General features: G+C 56.5%; 1 protein-coding gene across 1 annotated transcript in view; it reads left to right on the plus strand.

The window, feature by feature from the left end:
* The first annotated feature begins 270 nt into the window (after positions 1-270).
* Positions 271-23,267, plus strand: part of LRP1 (LDL receptor related protein 1) — a 77,004-nt gene continuing 54,007 nt past the window's right edge. The window contains 6 exon segments of the mRNA XM_032493155.1: positions 271-837; positions 9,013-9,135; positions 11,448-11,585; positions 13,682-13,801; positions 14,911-15,039; positions 15,160-15,423. Coding sequence (XP_032349046.1) covers positions 765-837; positions 9,013-9,135; positions 11,448-11,585; positions 13,682-13,801; positions 14,911-15,039; positions 15,160-15,423 — 847 coding nt within the window. The 5' untranslated portion in view covers positions 271-764.

Genomic DNA, 23,267 nt, shown 5'->3' on the forward strand with positions numbered 1-23,267 from the left:
CTCAAGGGAGAAAGGCCCAGTCAGGGGAGAGGACGCTCCAGGCCCGAAACCCGACAGCGGAGCCCCCGGACCCCGGATCTCCGACCGCTTGCCAGAGCTCCAAATCTTGCTGCTTTGACTCCCCCTCCCCAGGGCAGCGCGCCAAATCGGCGCATGCGCACTTCCAGGATTGCCGCGTAGCTCTTTCTACCCCCCTCCTTTTTTTCTTTCCCCGCCCCTTCTCTCCCTCCCTCCTCTCCCGGTCCCCTCCCTCTCCCCCCCTCAGCCCGCCCCGCTGCACCTCAGTCCGGGGAACAGTGGTGCGAGCTCCAGGCCCGTGCACTGAGGAGGCGGAAACGAGGGGAGCCCCCAAAGCTCCATCAGGCCCCTTCTAAAGGCTCCCCTACCCGGTCCACGCCCCCCACCCCCCCACCCCCCCACCCCGCCTCCTCCCAATTGTGCATTTTTGCAGCCGGAGGCGGCTCGGAGATGGGGCTGTGAGCTTTTCCCCGAGAGGGGGAAAAGAGGAACGAAGAGAAAAGCAGGGGGTGAAAGGTTTGGATTTGGGGGCAGGGGGCTTACCCCTGTCTGCAGGCCCTCCTCAAGGGGCTCCGAACTCTACCTCTTCACCCACGCCCCTGGTGCGCTTTGCTGAAGGATAGGATAAGAATAGAGGAGGAGAAGAGGGGGAGGAGGAAAAAGGGGGACCCCCCCAATTGGGGGGGCGACGGCGAGAAGTAACAGGACCAGAGGGGAGGGGGCTGCTGCTTGCATCAGCCCACACCATGCTGACCCCACCGCTGCTGCTGTTGCTGCCCCTGCTCTCAGCTCTGGTCGCGGCCGCGGCCGCTGTCGACGGTGAGTGAGATTCCGCGGCCCCCTTGGACCCCTAGGGACACCCACTTCCCAGCCCCCACTCCTGCGTTCGGATGGGGAAGGGAGACGCGGGAGGGGGTGCCTTTTGTTATCCCAGTCCAGCTGACACAGCAGCGGCCCGACTGGGGGCGGGGATGGGGGTCTGATTTGGTGTATGGGGACCCTGGGCAAATGATGCTTCCGGGACCCCCCAGCCCAAACAAAGACCAGAGGCTTGCGAAGGGAGAAGAGGGAGACCCCTTTTTCTTATCTTGGGATCTAGAGGCCTTCTCTTCCTATCTCTGGTCGGGGAGGGCCTCTGCTGCCCCTACATCCTCTACCCCCCCAACCCCCCATCTGAATTATAAAGGAATCCGGATTTGCAACGTACTGACTGCAAAAGGGGGCGGGGGTCCTTTCGCAGTGGCCTATGAATCTGGAAGGGGGAGCCGGGTCAGGGGTGTCCTGCTGGGCAGAGGGCAGGCAGGCCGGGGAAGGCTGTGGGTGGGGAGAGGGAGGGCCACGGGAGGGCCCCCTGCTTGGGTGTGGAATCTGGGCCCTTGGAGACCGGTTTGGAGGCCTGGGTCCAGGATCCAGCGGCCTGCCTGCCTGGGTTCCGAAATGGGCACTTCCCCCTCTCAGGGCCTCTGTCAGTAGCCTGGAAAGTGCTGTGTTGGGGGGTGTAGGGGGTGAGGGCAAAGCTATTGACTTTGAATTTTCCTTCTTAATTCCTGGGAGCTTTGAGATGAAAAACGTCAGATGTCATCATTGGGGAAGGGGACTGGAGAATGGCCTGGAATGCTGAGGTGGGAGGGTGGAGGAAGGCTGCTTTCTCCTTGACTTCTGGCTTGATCACAGTTCGGACTGGAAGGAGAGCTGGAGGTTGGATGGGGGTTATAGCAATGCCCCCACCCCCTAATTCCCTGCTCCTTTGGTAGATGTGTTTATTTCTCTCCACCATTTCCCCTCCTCCCCCCATACAGACAGCACACCTTGTATACTGCAGTTAGGCTTGGGCTAGAACTGTGTCCTTCTGCAGAAATGGGGTGCCTCCTTGCCCGTTTTTATGTCAGCTCTTTTTTCTCTTACTTGTGAGTCACTGGTTCAAGTCTTGCTCAAGCTTTTAGCTGGGAATATGGGCTTGGGATGGGCTGGTTTGAGAAGGGGTGGATCTCATCCCTTCTCTTCAGGGGGGGTGGAATCCGGGCCCAATACCGTCATGCACCCCTCCTCCAGCTTCTAAATTTTGCCAGGTTGGGATTGGAAAAGTTTTTCTCTGAAACCAGATTATATCTCTCTCCTCCCCTCCCTCAACTAGCTTCAGTTGGGGGAGGGAGGTTAGGGGGCCAGGAAGTAGCTGTGCCCAGAAAGACATTGTGTTCAATGGTCTTCAATTATGCCATCGTGGGGACTCCATCTACCTAACCCTCCCACCCACCCTGCCACTACCTCACTTATCTTCCCAAAAGGAGGAAAGAGGCTCTGCCCTGAATATCCTTCAGACCAGCCTATGCCCGTAACTTCCCATTATGCTTGTTGTTTCCTCTTGTTCTCAGCCCTGTGAAGTAGGAGGGGAAACCGAGGCAGAGGGATTTGGGTGCAACCCCAAATTCTGAGAGGGATAGAAAAAATTTAAAGAGAGAAAGAGTGACCCATCAAGAGCCCCATGATGGAAGGTGGTTGGAGTTAGAAGCAAGACTGGGGAGGTGGGGTGTCTCTGTGGAGAGCAGAAAAGGCCCCAGGTAGCTTGACGCCTGGGTTTTAAAGTGGTTCTGTTTGCCTCACCGAGTTGGTTGGTGGTGAGTCCAAGAGGGAGACTGGACATGTTCTGTTTAACTGCCTCCCTATCCTTTCTTATGTTTCCACCGAGTCCACAGCTGTAACCGCAGCTCAAACCAAACTCTAACCAACATTTCAGGGAGAGGACCCCTCCCCAAACACACATGACTGTTCCTACCTTAGGAATGGGGATACAAATCATCAGTTCTTTCCCATTCTGGGGGGGGGGGGTGTGAAGGGGGCACTGTGCAGGCCTGGATGGCCATCGTGGGCCAGGGCAACCTAGGGATTCCTGTGTCACCACTGCTGCCCTCATGCCCCAGGCCGACAGACACACAACTTTCTCCTTCCCTTTCCGAGAAGGGCACTTCCTGGCTCCAGTTTACCTGACTCAGTGTCTAACCTCCTTCCTGCTGCTATGACAGGCCTTGCTGCTTCCCCTCCAGGGGAGCAGCCCTAGGGGCCTCTCCACTGCTTCTGCCTTCTCTGCTGTGCGTGAACCCAGCCCCCAGAGTCCCCTTCTCTTTGGGGAGCAATGTCACTCCCTGCTAGTAGACAGAAGGGTGTACTTGCTACCTGGGAGGATGGGGAAACAGATGGGATTGGGGAATGGGGAGAGGGGTTACTGAAGTTCCTGCTGAGGTTAGGCACGTTTTGTAGTGGGGAGGGCAGCCCCAGGCAGATACGGCTGTGGGATGGGGGGTGACTGCCTCCCTCTCTCCAGCGCCTCTCCACACACCTCCTTGAGCCAGCGTATGACCAGTTATCAGACAAACTGGACAGTTGAAGCGGGTTTTGAGGCTGATGTGTTTGCCTCCTGGCTCTCTGATAGGCGATTTCGAATTCCTTCCTCCCTCCGTCGGGCTCAGAACCCTGAACACCTTCCCACCCTTGTCTTTCAAAGCAGGAGCATTGATCTGGGGATTGGAGGGGTGTTTGGATATTTGAGGCTGCTTCTCAAGACTTCCTTTTCTCCCAGTCTGGCTCCCCTTTTCTCCACTTTCTCTGTATTTTTTTGCTCCCAACCACTCCCCATTACTGGGCCGCTTAAGGATGTCAGTGAGAGCCCTGGCCGGAGCAAGATCCTATCCAAGTCTCCCCAACTCTTGAAAACCTCCCTCCTTACCTTTGGCAAACCATTCCTTATCAAATCTACCTTTCTTTCCTCCTGCTGTAGTCTCAGTCTTTGTATATCACCCAAGCCTAAGGCTTATTGCCCTCAGTAGTCTTGTCTCAGGGTCTCCCACCACCACCACCACTCCGTGGGCTTTCCAGCCCCCCAGCTCCGGATGGTGGGGTAGGGGTTGCTTATCACTCTTGAGGAATCTGGGTGCAGTTGAGTGGGACCATGCAAGGGTCCCTGACCCTAGTGGAGCTGGGTGCTGGGTATGAGTGTTTGGAGAACCTAGATCCTCGCCCCTGTGTTCAGTTCCAGATTTCAGCCCAGTTAGCAGGATCCTGCATTGTTTGGAGAAGGAAGCAGTTGGCTCCGGATTGTTTCCGGTGCAGTGACCCCAGGCCCCAGTGTAAAACCTCCCTGGGAAAGAGGTGAGGGCCTGTGGGGGCAGACATTTGTCCCTCTTGCACTCCCATGGGAGATGAGAATCTCTCTGAGGCCTTGGCTTCCCTGGCTCCAGTACTCCTTCCTCCCAGCCCTTCCAAGTCTGTGGGAGGCAGTGGCCCCTGCTCTGAGTCTCCCTTGGGTCAGACATTACTAGGTCAGGGACTCTGTCTGCCTAAGTCCCCCACCCTGAGTCTCAGGAATGTCGTTATTCTCCGGGTTCATCCCAAGACAACTGTGCCATTATCTTGGCAACCTCTGGGCTGAGACCCCCTTCCTGGTTTTTTTGCCTCTGTCTATCTATCATCGGTGTGTGCTGTCTTGGCCTCGCAGAACCTCTGTCTCTCATCCTCCTGATTCATCTCTTATCTCATCCTTCGTGGAATTCTCTGTCCTGTCTCTCTCGGTCTTTGTCTCTTGCTTTGTTTCTGACTGTCTCATCCACCTCCATCCCGGCCTCTTGGTCTCCTGAAATCTACTTGGGGGCAGAAGTCTCTCCTCGTGCTCGCCATTTTGGAGTTATTTTCCCCTCCCAGGCCAGACTTAGAATATCCAGTTTGGCAGTGAAAGTTCTCCCTCCGCTTTCCTCCAAGTTCCTCTCTCTTCTTCCCCCTCCACTAATTTTGGGGATGGATTTTGGAGAGTGTTTCTGGAAGAAGGGAACTTGATACCCTTTGTGGGTTGTGTAAAAGGGGGAAAGCAGATATTTCAGAAAGAAGGGCGGAGGTTAGACTTCTGGCAGAACTTCCTCCTGACCTGAGAACTGGAGAAAGGTGTGGGGAATGGGTCAGGCTCTGAGAACTTTTGCTCTTGCTGTGCGTAAGCCATGTGTGTATGTTGTGGGGTAGGTGGGGAAGGCTTCCAAAGGTCTGGTGAAAGATATGCTGACCTCTGGAGGCATTCAGGAGGTCTGATTTCTACTTGCAGGGAAAGGAAAAGATGGTAGGGAGGTCACTGGTCAGGCTGATGACCTGCTGAGTCAATATTGACTCAGGATGGAGGGGGAGACCCTTCCCCTCCCCCGGCAGTCCAAGCCATCCTGTCTGTCTGTCCAGGCCGCAAAGCAGAGGCCCAGACTCAGGAATGACAAAAATGTGTCTGAGCCTCACTGAGCTGCGGGAAGGAGCCACCCGGTAACACCCAAAATACATAAAATTCAGTGAAAAGCCCTCGGTTCTGGGTCTGGGAGGCCCTGCTGCTCCACCCCCAGACGCTTGGAAGTTCAGATTCTTGCAGGCTCAGCCCCTCACCCCCTGGCCATCCCTGACTCCCTGTTCCCTTAGATGTATCATGTGGTTCCCTTCAGAAAGCATCCCCCGACACACAGCCTACCTCTCCCTCTGCTGTGTCTGCTCTGGCAAAGGGCCCCTTGTATGCTTCCCCTGCTGAGGTCTCCCGGGCCAGGAAAGCTCCCCTCCCCTCCTCTCCATCTCTGCTCCCAAGGGAATGGGTGGGTTCTCCTCTGGAGGAGACTGCCATACCTCCCTGTCACCCTCTTTTCTCTGGTCAGGCACTCTTGCCGCCCTCCCCCACCCCACCCCCAAGGTCCCAGAATGGGACAAGACGACAGCCAAGGCTCGAGCAGGGCAGTGGGGTCTGTGTTGTGTCTGGATGCACACCCAGCCCTACACCTCCTGTTCTGGCTCCAGCTTGGTGGCCCTAGGGGCCATGGCTGGGCCGGGTGCCTGGGTTTGGGGGGGGCAGGGGTGTTGGCCAGAGTTAGCATGGCGGTCACATTCATCTCCGGGCAAAGCTGAGAACAGACAGCCCCTGTGTCCTGGCGTTCTCCTGCAGCCTCGCTCACTCTCCCTCTGTAGTCCTCTCCTCCTTCTCCCTCCTCTCTTTTCTCTTCTGTCCCTTCTTGTCCCTTTCCATCTGCTCCACCCTCTCCCCTCCTCTCTGAGGATCCCTGAAGGCCCCTGCCACCTCCTGCCATCCATCTCCCCTCTCCCACTGTCAGAGGCCCAGATACCCTCCCTGCCATTTCTCTTCTTCATCCTTTCTCATCCGGCTCCATCGTTATGGCCAGTGAGAAGCCACCTGTTCAGTTGCTAATCGCTCTGTGCCTCAGTTTGCTCATCTGTGTGTTGGGGATTGCCACGGTGCCCACGTCACAGGGTTATGAGGATCTAAGTGAGTTAATATGTATAGTGTTTCAGCTCAGGGGCTGACACCGAGTGACCGTGTTGAAAAGTGTTAGCTCATCTCCTTAGGAGGCCCCAAGTCTCATGAGGAGCGGGAGGCAGGGGAGGCCAGCAGCTGCTCCCAAACTTAGGGTAGTGTTCCCTCGTCTAGGGCCACAGAGGTGGGTTGTCTGGGTGCTGGCATCAGATGCAGAAGGCTCAGCCTAGGGGAGTGGGGTTGGCTGCTGGCTCTAAGCAGATTACAAGTTTCTTACCCCCCCCCCACCGCAGCTCCCTCCACCTCAGAGTGAGGCTTCCCTTGGCTGTGTAGACTGCCCCAAAGTAGGTTATTTGTTTCTTTCCTCCCCTCTCCTCCCCGAAGGAAATCAAAGACAGGCCTCAGCCTTCAAACTCGAGATTCTTAGGGCTTTTTCCACCATCCCTGGCAGGAAGGAAGTTCTTTCACATCTCTCTCCGAGATCCTTGTGCTGCCCTGGCCCTTAGGAGACGTGCACCCCTGTCCTTCATCCCTGGCCTGAGGGCGTGCTGCTGCGGGACAGGGGACAGGGGCCTGAGTGCCCCTCTTCCTTCACTCCCCATCCCCCACTCCCCTCCCTCCGCAAGAGCACATCTGGTTTGTGAATCTCTCTCATTCCAGCTTTCAGAGTTTGCCAGCTGCTGTTTCCTCTGCCGAGTTCAGGCCAAAAATGGGGGTGGGGGACAGCAGGAGGGACAAAGTGAGGGCCAAAGGAGGGGGAATCATGGCTGGGACGCAGAATGGAGGGGCAGTTGGAGTGACCAACCAGTGACCTCAGGCCTGGGGCTGAGTTCTACCCTGGGGAGGAGAGGGGGCGTGGACTACGTCCAGGTGGGGGGTGAGGGTGGCATGGGGGCCTTTCTGGGCTCCAAACAGCCCATCTGCCTCTGAGTCCCACTCCAGCCCCCTCTGTCCCGTCCCCCCCCCCCCCCAGCCAGTCTCGGCTGGCCAGGGGAAGAGGACCGTTCTCCGGCATGCTAACTAGGCTGGCGGGCTCTTTCCCCGGGAAGACCTCACAGCTGGCCCAGTGGGGCAATGAACTCAGCATTATCCACCTCCTCAAGGGGCCTTTATTCCCTGCTCAGGGTGGGGGGTAGGGGAGGGGGACTCCGGGGTGGGGGGCCTGGCCAGGCCATCCTTGATGTGTTTCCTGAACTCGGCTCTCGTCCTGGCCAGGGGCCTGAGTGCAGTCCCCCGCTGCCAGAGATGGGGGTTAGGGAGGGAGGACGTCCTCTCAGCGTGGCTCCCCTCAGACTCCGTCCCTCCCTGCTCAGAGCCCTGAGCTCACTCCGCCCTGCATTCGAGCTGGTTGTGTACAGCTGTCTTCCTGGGGTTCTGTGGCTCCTGAGGGGCCACCCTGCTCCTCCCTGGCCCCCCCAGTGCCTAGCACAGTGCCCAGCACAGAGCTGGTCCCCAGGCATGATAGCCGAAGAGCAGGGGGACCGACACAGACAGAGGAGAGGGTGATGAAGGGCCAGGAGAATGGGTGAGGGTGAAGGGGAGGGGACCCTTCTTTCCCTGGAAGCCATGGTGATGGGATTGGCAGGAGCAACTCCTGAACATCTCTCAGGGGAAGTGAGGAGACTGGTGTGGACTGCTCTGGTTGAGCTTGGAGTCAGCTCAACTGGTGTGAGTCCTGGTTTTGTCACTTGCCTGCTGTGTGACCCACCCTCTCTGAGGCTTGGTTTCCTCATCTAGGAAATGGTGGATGTTAGTACTACCTACTTTGTCATTATTGTGGGGAGGATTAAATAAGATGATGCATGGAAAAAACCTGGTTTACCACATTTCCTGGCACATGCTGAGGTAACAGTAAGAGTTAGTGTTACCGTCCTTGATTCCTCCTTGGAGATGAGATAAGAAGAGGGGGTGGGTGCAGAGGGAAGCTGGTAGGGGTGAGAGGTTTGGGCAAAGAGGCCCTGGAGATAGGAACTTCAAGGGTCATCTGGGCTGTAACCAGCTCCTACAGGTCACTCCAGCCGTTCCCCAGCCCCAGCTCTCCAACTCTGTCATCCTGAGCAATCGTAGGTGCCTCTTACCTTGGGCGTCTGCTGAAAGTCTAACTGGCAAGGGAGGCTGTACCTGTAGATGACGGAGGTGGAGGCAGGGCTCTCTTGTCCTCCTGTACCTCTGCTAATACCATCTCCGAGCCACCACTGTGCCAAGGGCATCACATACACACTTGACATGCTGTCTGGGGGCCTGGTGGTTAGGAGCTGGAGATGAGCAGAGTGCTGGGTTCCAGGGACCACGAGTGTCCCAGAGGGCAGAGGAGTAGAGAAAGACCAGCTCCAGACCTCTTGTGGGATGGAGAGGAAGATAAAGGGAAAACATGTCAAAGGCCTTATCACTCTCAGTCCGCAAAGCCGGGTGTGCTGGTGTCTGATCAGAGTAACAGCAAAGAGCGAGGGCTTGGACCCTGAGGACTGGGCGAGGGCACACTGGACAGGCAACCTTGGGGACTAGGTAGGGGGCATCCTTCCCTTCCTCCCATCACAGGTACACAGTGTTCCAGGAGTGACCCCCAGCCACCTGCCCCAGCACATGGACTGTGGCTCAGAGTCTGGGCCAGATGGGGACTGATGCTAGGGAAGGAAAAAGAGTCCTTGGGGGCTTGAAGGCCACAGAGCTGGCCTCCATCCTTCATTCACATCCCTGTTTTCTTCCCTTGCCTCTAGTCCCTAAGACTTGCAGCCCCAAGCAATTTGCCTGCAGAGACCAGATTACCTGTATCTCGAAGGGTTGGCGGTGTGATGGTGAGAGGGACTGCCCAGATGGATCGGATGAGGCTCCTGAGATTTGTAAGTACCTTTTCTGGACCCATCCCCCACCCCCTGATTTGGTCCCTTTTCCTTTTGGCCCAGCAAGTTTGGGAGGAGGACATCTGAGCGCTAGCCTGGTGTGGACCTTGCTCTGTGATCGTTTGTTCATGACACAGCTGAAACTGTCCTCTCCCCCTCTTCAAAGAGCCCAGCATGGTGCTTGGTGTGCTCAGAAATGAGCTCCCTCAGCCGCTATACCCCCATGCCTGCCAGAGACAATGCTCTCTGGGCTGACAGCTTCGCGGGAAGGAGAGAGCCCAGCCTCCCTTCCCTTCCAACTCTTCCCTCTTCTTCCCACCGCTGAGCCTCCTGATGGTTGATGAGCGCCCCCAGGTCTCGCCAGCAGGCCTTGCCTCCCCTTCCTGTCCTCAGGCTCCCAGGCCAAAGGCCACTGGCTCCAGCTCACTCCTTGCCAGAAGCCCCACCCCCGAGCATTTCCCGCTCTCCCCCCGCCCCCTGCCCTCAGTAAGTGGTGTAATCAGAGGCAGCTGTTTAAACTGGGAGAAAGGTCCCCACCCAGCCTTTACCCTGCCAGTGGGGGGTGGAGGACTTGCTGGCAGGACCCTAGAGTCCTGGGCAGCCGGCAGAGTCAGGGGGTCTCCACCTTCAGCCTCTCCCCTGCGTGGCTAATCTGCGCCTGGCTCTAGGGGACTCTGAATTTCTAGGTATCTCTGTTCTCTCTCCAGTTTTATCCTGCTCCAGCCCCAGCCCTACACCCTCACCCGTAATTATCAGGGGTAATTTTAGGGCCAGAAAGGGAGCCACCAGTTCTCTCTGCCTCACCCCCATGCCCTGCCCTGGCGGCGCTGGGGCTGGGGATAGTCTGCAAGTGTTTCTGTAGTGGGGTGGCTCAGCCTGGAGCATCTTCTTGTCTGATGCCGCCTTTATGCCCCAGATTTCTGACCCTGATGCTTGGCGTTAAGAGTAAAGGAAGCCATGCAGAGGGGCTGGATCTATCTTTTTATCCATTCTTCATTTAGTTTGATGCAACCCACCTTATACACATCCCACACTCCCCCCACTCATGCACACTCCCAGACCCATCACACTCACACTCAGCCCCTCCCAGGCACTGACTCACCCATCCCCCCGACATACATAGACAGGCAGATTTCAACACTGACACACTCTCACAGCAACGCAGAATCAACATCCTCAAATGAGGATGCAGAAACACAACCTGCACTCAGACAGATGCCCCGAGACACACACTAACCCAGACTCACTCCCAGAAGGACATGGAAATGCACCAGCACACGTGGAGACTCACACATTCACCCTGACTCCACACCTCCCCACCTGTGCGTGCAGACTACCCCCCCCCCCCGGCACAGGCGGACGGGTGCACTCGCACACAGACACTCCCTCACTCACACCCTGTCCAGGCTTGGGAGCCTATGGGCTATGGTCTCTCCCAGCCCAGAGGCTCAGCCAGCATCCTAGCCCACTTGGCCTCCTTAGAATTCCCTGAGGAGCTCTACCCTGCCCTCCCCCCAGCCCATCTTCTTGGGCAACAAAGGAAGTACCAGAGGTATCATCGGGGGGCCACACCTTTGACCCTTTCCAAATCCTTCCATCAAGCAGACAACTCTGGGACTGGGGTCTAGAACAGTGCTGCCCAATAGAAATATAATGCAAGCCACGTATACAATTTTGAAATTTTCTAGTAGTCACATTAAAAAAGGTAAAAATAATCCGGTGAAATTTATTTTAATTTTATTTTACCCAATGTATCCAAAATATCATTTCAGGATGTTATTCATGTAAAAGTATGAATGAGATCATTTGAGCTCTTTTTGTGGGTGTGGTATGAAGTCTTCAAAAGCCAATGTGCACTCTATACTTACAGTTGGAGCCAGTCACATGTCAAGTGTCTGACAGCCGCATGCAGCTGGCGCTGCACATTGGACAGTGCAGTTCTAGACGGCTTGGTCCGGCTCTCAGCCCCCGGCCCCGTGACCCGGGGAGCTATGGGAAGGAGGGGTCCTTTGTACCCTGAGTGTAGAACGTGGAGACGTGGGGGCCCACAGGCGTGTGGCATTTGGGGAGTGGACTCTTTGCTGAAGGCCTAGTTCTCCCCGCCAGCTGGTGGCTCCCACCCAGGTGTGTGGCTGCTGTCAGGAGTGATGCAGAGGAGCCCCAGCTGAAAGAATCCAACCACCCGCAATGCCCCTGAGATCTAAAAAGTGCAGGTGTCTAGACTCGTCTCAGTTCTGCATCCCCTCCCCTGGGAACAGCTGGCCAGACGGCCTCTAGAGCTTGGTCGCGCTGGCCTTTCCATCTGCCCCCAGGTCCACAGAGTAAGGCTCAGCGATGTCAGCCGAACGAGCACAACTGCCTGGGCACCGAGCTGTGTATTCTCATGACCCGCCTCTGCAATGGGGTCCAGGACTGCGCCGATGGGTCAGATGAGGGAGCCCACTGCCGAGGTAAGGGCTCTTCCCCCTCTCCCGTCCCATCCGCCAGGTGGTTGCAGTGAGTTCTCAGCTGGGCACCTGATGAGTTTGGAGGACTGCCATCCGAGGTCTGTCCTTGCACCTTCAAGGGGGATGCGGCCTTGCCCTGCTCCCCTGCACAGAACTGCCACCAGATAGCAGCCCAAACAGTGGATTGGAGCGTGGTCCGCGGCCCATGGGCCTCAGGGCGGGCCCTGGCCTGGGCCCGCCTCTGCTGTGTGTGCTTGGACCAGTCATTACCTCTCTCCAGACCCCCGTTTCCCACCTGTAAAATGAGAGCTTTGTACTAGATCAGTGTTTTTATACTTTTTATTTTTGTAAATAGCGGGGGTCTTGAAAGCTGGGGCTGGGAGGGTCTGGAGCTTTGTCCCCCTGCCTCCCCTGCCAGGGCTCCCGAAGCCACCCCCCAGGAAGTGCAGGTCTTTGAGGCTTTCTGAAGCTGCTCGATGGGAAAGCCACTCAGGCTGAGGAGGGCACACTAGGGTGATAGATTAGGCTTCCTTCCCGTCTGTAACTCAGATTCCCAGCTCTGCAGTTCTTCCTCTGCAGGCGCTCATGGCCCAGGAAGAGCCTGGATCACATGTGAGCAATGGAGGAGGATTTCCCTGGGAGGAGGCGGAACCTCAGGCCTGTGAGGCAGGGAATAGTGACTTCTCCCTTCTGCTGCCCCCAAGGTCTCGGCTTGCAGCAGGAAGCTGGCTTTGCAAGGCTCTGGGCAAGCCCTAGGGGTAGGGGAGTCTTGGGGAGGGAGAGACAGTGCCCTGTGCCTATAATGCATGTCAGAAAACATCTGCCTGTGGGAGGAGACACATCTGGACCCTGTTCACTGAGGGCAGGGCGTGTGGAGCAAGGGAGTTTATGAAAGATTTTTATCCTTTCCTCCGGTTGATTTTGCATGTTTTGGTCGGAAGCTCGTGGGATGCGATGCAGAGTGTGGGCCTAGGGGCTGCCTTCAGTTACCACGCACACTCCATCTTATCGGATGGCGCGTGTTCAGGTTGGCTTGCTTTTGAATACCTTGTCAATATCAAGAACAACCAAGAATCTCAAAGACTGAGGGTTTGAATTTCCTTCTCTGACATTACAGAGGTTGGACCTAGTCACCCTCCCACCCCATATCCAGGAGAACTCTTTTCTAGATTTTCCAGAACAAACACTATTTCCCCACTTTGTGAGGAAGGCTGGACAGGCAGCACATTTGGGCTCTCGGGCGGAGGTCGGCAAGAGAAGGAATGACCCGGGCCTGGCCCCCCATCCCAGCTCCTCCTGGCAGGCTTAGAGCCTCTAAACGTCTTAGCATCTCAGGCAGTGCTTTCCTAGGTGGGAGGGGGGGTAGGGGTGTGAGGCTGCTGGACAAAGGGGTCTTTGTGGCCAGGCCGCCTGGCCCCACGCAAGGCCATTAATTGGGTCGCTGGTCTGGGGGGGCAGCTGCTCTCCCACCTCTTCCCCCTCCTGCCTCATTCCCTTCTGTCTCCCCTGTGGAAGTGGGTCATTGGCAGGAGGAAGAGTGGAGAAGTGTCCCGAGGGAACCAGTTTTGCTCCTCCTCCCATCCTCTACCTGGGCCTTGGGCCTTCTCTCGGAGGCCTCTCGGGCTCAAGGGATGGGTTGCAGGGGTGCTTCCAGACCAGAGCTGGGGTCCTGCAGGGAAAGACTCGATTCCATGCCCATTCTTCACCCTCAGCCCCGAAGCCAACATTGTAGTCCCGGGCAGTGCAGGCAAGAGGCATGTGAAGGGGATAAGGCTCACTGTCCCTGCTCCCTGTGGACCCCAGCAAAGAACCAGAACCCCTCTCCATGGGAACAGAAGGAGTACAGAGCAGCCGGAGCAGGGAGATGTGGGTTCTAAACCATAACTGGCTATGTGACCTTGGACCTGTCTCATACCCTCCCTTGGTCTCAATTTCTTCACTTGCAAAATATAGTCGATGCTTCCTGAGCCCCTTCAGCTCCGGCGCTGCAGGCCTGGGAAGTGGTTTCCGAAGGGTTGGCGGGAGTTGGGGGAAGGTTGCAGTCTGGGTGCTGCTGCCAGGTCTGGGGGCCTGAGTGTGTGTCACCTGACCCCACACAGAGCAACGAGGACAGTGTTCTCATCTGGGTTGCCAGCACCACTGCGTCCCCACCCTCAACGGGCCCACCTGCTACTGTAACAACAGCTTTCAACTACAGGCAGACGGCAAGACCTGCAAAGGTACGGTGCACACGTGTGCAGGCCGGGGGTGGGGGCGGTGGGCCTGGATGGGGAGGAGCAAGCCGGGGAAGGTGCAAGCAGGGGGCGGGGCTACGTGCAGTGACAGCCTCAGGGCATGCTGTGGGCCCCTCCCCCAGACTCTTTAAAATTCATCTTAAAATATATGTCATATGTGAGTTTTCTTGTAAAAAAAAAATAAGTAAATCCTTATAGATAAAACCAAAGTCCCCTTTGACAAACCCTCTTCAGTTCTGGTCCTTTTCCCATCTCTCTGGAGGGCCGATACTTTTTGTTACCAGTTTGCTGTCTGCCCAGGCCTTCAACTGTCCACTTGTACAGTTGAATGTACTGTTTACCTGTATGTGCCCTTTTTTACATAAATATCATGCTGTACATATCTTTTTTCAATTTTTTCACCCAGTATGTTCTAGAGATTTTTCCCTATTAATACGTAGAGATCTACCTCATTCTTTCAAAAACCACTGTCGTGTGTGGCGGTCGCCACAGTTTACTTGGCCGTCTCCCTGTCGATGAGTAAAATGTTCCCAGTTTCTCTCTGTTACAAACAATACAAACTTTTCTGTTTTAAATTTACCTCCCTTGGGTCTTTGCACAAGTGCCACCTTCTCAGTGAGGCCATCTCTACCCCTCTAAAGTTGCACCACCACCGCCTGCATTCGCTGTCCCCTTTCTCTGCTTAATTTTTTTCCATAGCACCAGTCACTTTTCATTGCATAGCTTCTAAAATGTAATTTACCTATTGTAATAACAATATTTCATTTATTATCGGAATTTGTTTCTTGAGAGCAGCAGTTTGAATCTATTTTATTTACTGATGTATTCCAAGAGCCTAAGACAATACCTGGCACATAGTAGGTACTCAAGAAGACTTTTCTGAATGAATGGATGATACACACATATGTGGATACTTGTCTTGGGTAGATTCCAAGTCTGGATAAAGTTTGCACATTTCTTGTTATAATAGGTTCTGCTAAATTGTCCTCCGAAGCAGCTGTAGGGATGGACACACCCCTGGTGGTGTCTGAGGGCACTCCCTTCCCTGCCCTTGGCGTGCTGGAAATGACCATGCGCTTGCCTTTTCCCGGCAGACTTTGACGAGTGCTCGGTGTACGGCACCTGCAGCCAGCTGTGCACCAACACAGACGGTTCCTTCACATGCGGGTGTGTAGAAGGGTACCTGCTGCAGCCAGACAACCGCTCCTGCAAGGCCAAGAACGGTAGGCGGGGTCACCTGTGGCCATGATGCCAGGCACCTTCAATGTTGTTCCCTGATGGGGAGTGGCCAGAGAGGTCCCAGGGCCACTTGCTGCATTGACCCTTCCCTCCTTCATCTACAGAACCGGTAGACCGGCCCCCTGTGCTGCTGATTGCCAACTCGCAGAACATCCTGGCTACATACCTGAGTGGGGCCCAGGTCTCTACCATCACGCCCACTAGCACACGGCAGACCACAGCCATGGACTTCAGCTACGCCAATGAGACTGTGTGCTGGGTGCACGTTGGGGACAGTGCTGCCCAGACACAGCTCAAGTGCGCCCGCATGCCTGGCCTGAAGGGCTTCGTGGATGAGCACACCATCAACATCTCCCTCAGCCTCCACCGTGAGTCACCTGCTCCAGCTGGGAGAGCAGGGAGGGCAGGGGAGGTGGGCAAGACGGAGCCTGCCTGGGACAGAGACAGGGGGTTAGACAGGATGACCCCTGTCTGGGGCAGGAGCCTGCACAAAAGCCCCTGACTGAGGCCCGGGCAGGGGCTGCACGTGATGACACTTGTTTGGGGTCAGGGCAGAGTCAAGGCTGTGCTTCCTTCCTCCCTTGGAGCTGAGTCTGTGATGGTGCCTGCGTTTGTGGCCCAGGGCTGAGGAGGGCCTCCCAGGAGAAGTGCCCAAATGGGCAATGACTGGTCAATCTCCAGAGGCCAGGGACTGTCCCTTTTCAGAGAGAAGAGGGTTGATTCGTCTCAGAGGGGCTTTCCCAAGCAGCGACAGCCAGGGCAAGGGAAAGAAGGGGCCAGGCGCGGGAGGAGCCTGGCTAAGCTGTGGCTGAGGGCAGAGGAGCTGGGCCGGGCTGGGTCCACCTTCACCTCCATTGCTTCCCTTGGGGGCATCGCCAGAGTGGACTCCGTGCTGCACCACAGCTGTGGGGTCCCTGAGGCTGTTTCTGGGGGCCTTTGTGGCAGGAATGAGCCCAGAGGAGGAGCCATGAGCACTGGGGCCATGTGAGCGGGTCTAAGATGTCTCAGATGTTCCCCTGGGGGCTCTGTCCGGTGGATGTGCTTTGCTGTCTCAGAGGTGGAAGAGGGGGTGTTGCTGGGGGTGGGGCCAGGGCACAGATCTGTTGCCCGGGGCAGTCCTGCTCATCTCCGATGCTGCTACATAAACAAACAAAACATCTGGCACCATCACATTTCCAGGAAATGCACCACAGGGCTGAGGGGGAAAATCTGGCCTGTGGTTGATCTGACCCCCAGGACAGTGGGTAACTTGATCTGTGACCTTTAGTAAACCAGAACTCCCTGTCCCTGCTTTGGTTTCCTGATCTGCACAATGGGTTTAAGCTTGTCTGTTGAGATCAGATAAATTTAAATGAAAGCCAGAGGTAACTAGAGGACGATGCACACGAGGTTTAAGACGGGGAACTTGGGGCCTGTCTAGAAGATCTTTAAGTTCCTTCACTGGGTTCTCATATGATGATCCCCACAGAAGACAAAAACCCCAGGAGGACACAAGGCTTAGTCCTTGGGGGAGCAGGGAGGGGTTCCTCTGAGAGCCCTGACCCTCTGCAGCCTTGTCATGTGGTCCACACGTCGGCTGCAGCCCCTCCAGAGCATCCCAGTGGGGCCCTGGGCTGTTGGTGACCAAGGCTCACCTGTGATAGACGTGTCCTCCTTGGAGTGCTGGGCGGGGGGGCTGCCATACCTGTGTGGCTGAGCTCTTGAGGGGGCAGGCAGCTCAGGGAACCCCATGGCAGGTAGGGTGGGATTAGGGTGAGACCCCGTGAGACAGCTGCCCTCTCCCTGTTGCTTGTTGACGGCCCCACCCAACAGGCCTGTCTGGGCAAAACAGCTCCAGCCGTTCCCACCCTGGCCTTGCCTCAGGGCCAGAGGATGTGCTGGTGGGCTTGTGGGTAGGCAGCTGGTGGGGGTGCCTGATGGGGACCTTCTCAGCTTTTGCTCTGGCCTGGCCCCTCTCCTGCCTGCCTCCCCAGGCGAAGGAGGAAATAACCACAGGCGGGTACCCCTCCCTTGGCAAACAGAACCTTGCCTTCCAGTCTGCAAGATTCGTTGGGCCCCTCTGGGGCAGAGTCCAGGAGGCCAGAAGAAACCAGACAGAAGGTTCTGGGGATAAATGCTAGTGGGGCGAATGAATGGGTTCCTCTTGCCCCAGCCTCTGTCCCTTCCTCCTGCCCTACCCCCACCCCACGCCCCATGCCGCCTGAATGTCTGGCTGTCACCCTGAGGATGGTTGTTTTGCTCTCATCCCACAAACTAATTATGGGCCCTGAGCTGAGGATGTCGGAAGTGTCTCTCCCCACCCTCCCCCATCCCTAGTTCATCCCCCTTCCCAGGAGAGGCTGAATGGCCTGCCCTGGTGTGCAGGATGGCTGGTCCCGGGTACTCACCTGTGCAGTGGGCTGCTGGCCTGTAATTAGCTCCCCCAGGGGCCTGAAGAAGAAAGGCTGCTGCCTTCTCCTGCTTTCTCTCTGCCCTCTGGGGGAGCCCTCCCTGCAATCATGCCGTTCTTGGCTGACTGTGACCTTCTTGGGACCCCTGGGCTGAGCCCTGTGCAGGAGGGAGGAGTCTGACAATGGAAAGGTGCTGGAGCCCAGAGCCCAGAGGCTGAGAGAAGCCCGCCTGCTGGTGTGGGAAGAAGGGGAGGCCTGCCCTGGGGAAAGCTCTGGAAGCAGAAATAGAATAGAAAGGAGGAAGGAGGCCAGGAAGTGAGCCTGGTCCACATGGGCCCTGTGGCACGTGTGAGCCAGGCCTGCTCTGAGTCCGGAGCCCTTGGACGGCCCCTTCCAGGCCCCGTGCTGGCGGTCAGCGCAGCTTCAGTGAAAGGCTCTGTGGAACAGGCTGAGGGTCGAAGTCCTGCTTCTTCCTGGCTTAAGCCTAGCTCCTTCTCTCTTCCCACTCAGGAGTGGGGAGAGACCCACTGACCACATCCCCACTCGTTCTGACAGGTGTGCGTGTGTGCGCGCGTTTTCCTCCCTTAACGGGGGCTGGGCTGGCAGCCCTTTCTCCCCCGGCCCGTGTCTTTCATTGGCCTGGGATATGGGGTGGGGGTCCAGGGGGCTCGGTCCTCATCTCTGCCCCTCCCTCCTGGAGTGTAATCCCAGGGCCCAGCCTTCGCCCTGCTGCTGCCCCAGCAGGACGGGGAAGTCTCTGAGGACTCCGATCCCATGACTGCAGAGTGTGGTAGGGGGAGCCGGGTACCCTCAGGGAGGACCGAGGCCCACCCCGAGGGTTTACTAATGCCTTCCCCAAAGTGGGAGACCTTGATTTTACGTCGTATATGGACGTGCAGTTTTAAAATTATTATAGTTATGTTTTTATTTAATACCCATTAAGAAACACCTACAACTAACATATCAAATCTGTAATTTCATAGATTGTTTAGGATGCAGCAAAGTAAGAAAAGTGAGTTGCTTTAAAGAGATAGTAAGTAAATGGCAGAGCAAGCTGTGCATAAACTTGGCAAGCATTTTGAAAGTGACAGACAAAAGACTGAAGTTCTAGAAACTTCCAGAGGCATCTACAGACCTCGTTTGCCCACCTGCCCCCTCACTTCTGACCACCCTCTCAAGGAACCACAGGCCCTGTCCAGCCCCCTGCAGGGCCGCCCCGAGGCAGGGCTGGAGGTCAAGTGTACTGACTCCACCCACCCGACCCCAGCCCCGCATTGCCTAGGCTTCGCTCTGACCTGCCCTCGAACTTTGCGGATGTTTCCACTGTAGAAAGAACGAGAAGGGACTGCAGGAATGGGGCCCTGGGAAGGTGTGTGTGTGGTGAGGGGAGGTTCTGAGGTTGCAGATAGAGGCCTTGAAGGAAAGAAGTTTTGCTGAAGTCACTTGGTTTGGGGCTGTGTGTGAGGATGCTCTGGAGGGCCCCTCAGGGGTCCTAGGGTTTCTCGCCTGCACCGAGCTGCGTGGGGAAGAGGAGGTAGGCGAGGAGGCCCAGAAAAGGCCTCCTAGGCTGCAGGCAGCAAGGTTGCGAAATGGGTCCCCAAGTCCAGCTGGCCAACTTCACTTTTCCCTCCCTCCTTTTTTTTTGGGGTGTGTGTGTGTGTGTGTGTGTGTGTGTGTGTGTGTGTGTGTGTTTAAAATCACAACAGGAAATAAGGCAGTGATTTGTCTAGAGAAGGGGCAGAAAGAGGGTAACTCCTCAGAGTCTAATGGAGTAGCTTGCCCACTGGAAGGGGAGCTGTCTTCCCCCTGAGCTGGGCACCCCAGGCCCTCTCAGCCCCTACCCCACACTTCAGTGCCACATATGAAAACCAGCCACCCACTTCTTTGGCCTTTCTCACCTACCGGGTGTCAGAACATTTTGGGGCTCTGGCCGGCCTACTCTTCGGCACCCCTACCCCGCCGCATTCTGGTGTTTTGGCTTCCCATTCCCGTTTCCTAATCATTTAACGGCCCTTCTCTCCTGTTCCTGGCTGGGCCAGCCCTGTGTCTCCCGGCACAGCTCCAGCCCTGTCCTCTCCTCCCCCGCTGTCTCCTTGAAGTTGCCTCTCCACCCAGCCTGCTCCCAACAACCCCCTCCCTGTTTTCAAGCCAAAGGAAGTAACTTAAGCAAGAGAGATGTGTTTTAGGGCCGAGCACGGATTTCTCAATAGAGGGAAGACCCTAGTTCTGATTCTGAATCAGAGCTGCAGAACCCAAGTGTCTCATCCCCCGGACCCAGGACCGATAGCCTGTGTGGACCTGGGCCAGGCAGGGGAGGGGAGTGGGGCTGGAATTACAGGCAGGGCCAGAAGGGGGCCCAGAGGACAGAGCTGACGCCATGCGGCAGAGCCCCTGGACTTGCTGGTGGATCAAGAAGAGCTGAAGTCAGGACCCAGCAGGAAATAGGAACACGAGGACATGCCATTGAGCTAAGCTTCTGCCGGGCCTGGCGATCACCTCCCTGCCTGCGAAGGCCCCGCACTCCTGATCATCTGCCCCAGCCCTCGGGTGCGACTCCAGAGTGGCTCTGACGAGCAGAAGGGTGCCTGACAAATGTCTTGTCCCACTGCTGTGGGCATCCCAAGGCCAGAGAAGGAGGATCCTGGCAGTAGAAGGGAAGGGAAAAAGTGATGTCCCAGCTCTAGGACAACAAAGTGAGCACTCAGTGCTCAACAAATATTTGTTGAATGAATCAGTACGTGTGTCAGCCACTGGGGACAAAATGAAAGACAGTGCCCTGCCCTCACAGGATTTGTAGTCAGGTAAACAGGCTGTGATAAAAGGAAATACTGGGGCTTATACAGAAATCTTCCATCTGGGGGCCTGAACTGAGTCTTGAAGAATAGTAGGTGTCAGCCCCAAACTGCCCACATTCAGGGCCCACCTTTAGTCAGGAGGCCACAGGGCTCTGTCTGGAGGCACAGATGGAAAGGTAGGGAAGAATGGGGTTGAGGTGAGAGAGGAGCAGACGATGGTATGAACAGCAGTGCCTATTTGTGGAGTGTTTACTGTGTGCCAAGCTCCGTGCTAAATGCTGTTAAAGTACCATCCCATTTTACAGATAAGCAAACTGAGACTCAGAGACATCAAGTAACTGCCCGTAGTTCCACAGTTGAAAGGCGACAGAATCTGGATTCAAACCTAGGCCGTCAGTGTCTGGAGACCGGCTGGGCCCAGGGCAGAGCAGAGTGATGGAGAGGCAGGGCAGTTCCTGGGATAAGGGCCAGAACACCACGTGTTCGCTGGGGCTGTGGTTAAGGTGGAAATGAGATTTTCCTTCCTCATCCAGGGACCTTGTACCCTATTCTGCAATCTTTGGGTGTGTGGATGTGTTTGAGGATATTCCTTCAAGGTGTAGAGGCTCTCTTCCTTCCCCAGATTTATTTTAGGGAGAGTGATTGGAATCCTGCTGCTAAAGCTAGGGTCTTCGGGGAGTGGGGTGGGAGCTGTTGGGTGTTTTTTTTGTTTTGTTTTGGAAAGCAGCCACTAGGGAAATGCCTCCTGAACGGTGTGAAGGATGAAGTTGAGAAAAGCTGGAGTTGTGGGGAGCATGGAGTGCTGAGCATCGGGGTGGGGGTGGAGGGGGGCCCAGCAGTTACGAACACACACCCCAGGTCTATTCTGGGGCCTGGAACTGAAAGTCCTTTGCGACATCACAAACAGGCTGTGGTCTTTCCTCTGTCTCATTGCCCTCCCAGCTTCCTAGCCTCCTTCTCTGCGCTGGGATCCTTGACCCCTCAGTCCCCAGACCAGCCCCAAACTCCTCCCACCCCATGGCACCCCTCCCCTTGAGTTTACCTGAGATTCTCCCATCTTCAGGATTTGGGGCCTTTGGCCAGAGCCCCTCTGGAGGGTGCTATGAGATGGGTCAGTCCTGGGAAGGCTGTGCTGCGAGGGGACAGCTACCCTTTAGGTGTGTGGGGCCAGAATGCTCGGATCTTCCAGGCCAAAGCCCCAGACTCCACTTGCCCCCCAACCAATGCCTCAGGACAGAAGCAGTGGCCCAGACACTCCCTGTGGGGACCCCAGCAGGGGAAGTTGCCCTCTTCCAAGCCCATGTCACTGTGCTTGGAGTGGGAAGAGTAGCCAAGTGCATGTGTGCGTGTGAGTGTGTGTGGTGGGGCGGGCAGAGGAATCTGGACTTCAGGAGAGAGGAAAATAATGTGGCGGAGGGGGGTTGGATAACAAAGGATTTTAACTTGCAACTAATAGTCTCCAGCTGCAAAAATACCAAAGGGGAGGCCAGGCCGGGCTGGGGACTCCAGTTCTTGCCAATTCCTCACCGGCCTGCTGAGTGGGGCCCTGCCTGGCCTTTGGGAGGTGGAAGGGGAGACCAGCCAAGGGTAAATATCCGAGAGCAGGGACGCTCCCTCTGCCTTCCTTCCCGGAATTGGCACGGAACCCGGGCCAGGAGGGAGGCTGCAAGGTCCTGAGGCTGGGGGGAAGGATGTGGTGCTGCACCTGGGATGGGAGTATTGGATCTCTTCAGATTTCTTCCTCCTCCCGTGTTGCCGCAGGAAGGGTGGATGGGGTTGCAGAGTGTTGCCAGTCTTGGAGCTGGGCAGTGACTCAGGGAAGCTTCAGGAAGTTGCACAGAAGGACACAGCTGCAGCAGCTGGTGCTGAGGAAACGGCTTCGAATGATGAAGTTGGTCTGCATGCCAGTAGCCCCCAGACACCCACTGTGCCCACCAAGTAAAGGGCGCCCAGCCCTGTTTGCCTCTCAGCCATCCTGCTGGCTGCCTGGGGCTGCAACAGGCTCCCCCCTACCCCGGCCCTCTGGGGACTTTGGCTTCCTCTGGATGCGGCCCAGCAGCATTCATTTTCATCTGTTTTCTCTGAGGGAACAGTATGGGGTCATTTGCTCCTCTGACCCCTGTGCTGGGCCCTCTTCCCGCCCAGCCTGGGACCCGCGCTCCCAGGCTGTTCTGCCCCTCTCTCTGACCTTGTCAGGGCAGGACAGCCCCAAGGCCCCGAGGAGAGAGTGGCTGGGCTTGGGAGTGTATCATCTTGGGGTGGGGCTCAACAGGGGGGACCTGAAGAGGAAACTAGTTTGATGAGAACCTCAAATTGGCTGTTTCCCTTCCTCCCTCAGCCTAAGTCCTGTGACTGTGAGTCAGTGTTGGGGCCTGGCTGAGTTCCTAGGGAGCCACGTTCCTGTTCCCTTTGCCCTCCCCGCCCCTCCACTGACCCACTGTTAGGAAACAGGCCCTGTATCCCTGTGGGGAGGACGGAGGATTAGGGAGGGTTGAACGGAACACCTAGTCATTATACCTGTAGCTGTGTGGGGATAGAATAATCCTTACTGGGTTGAGTGTGGCTAGTGGGGGTTTCAGTTAAAAAAAAAAGTTCCAGCCAAAGGCAGGTCCTCCAAAGATTCTTTTACTTGGGGAAATTGGAGGTGGAGTGCAGGGCAGGGGTCTCAGGGAGTCACTGTCTTGGAAATTTCCCAGCTTGCAAGAGGCATTACCCCTGATGGTGGTAGTTGGAGGGGTAGTGGGTGGATGTGAGCCAGTGGGTCCTGGAGAGAAGTAGCCCCCCCCCCCACCGAGGAGGCCAGCAGGGGTCCCACCCCCAGACTTCCTGCTGCCCTGGCCCCACCTCTACTCTCTGAGGCCCTTTTGGCCTCTTCCTTCTCTTCCAGAGATGGCGTAGGCTGAGTGTGGGCACCTGGTCTCCATCCCCCTCCCCAGCTCCCACCCTTCGGTAGCACCCCCTCTTTCTGAGCCACACCTCAGTTGCTGCCAGCGTCCTTTGATGGCCCTCCTCCCATGTGCTCTCTCC

This window comes from Camelus ferus, chromosome 12, assembly GCF_009834535.1.
Source record: "Camelus ferus isolate YT-003-E chromosome 12, BCGSAC_Cfer_1.0, whole genome shotgun sequence".
In the NCBI taxonomy this organism is placed as follows: domain Eukaryota; kingdom Metazoa; phylum Chordata; class Mammalia; order Artiodactyla; family Camelidae; genus Camelus; species Camelus ferus.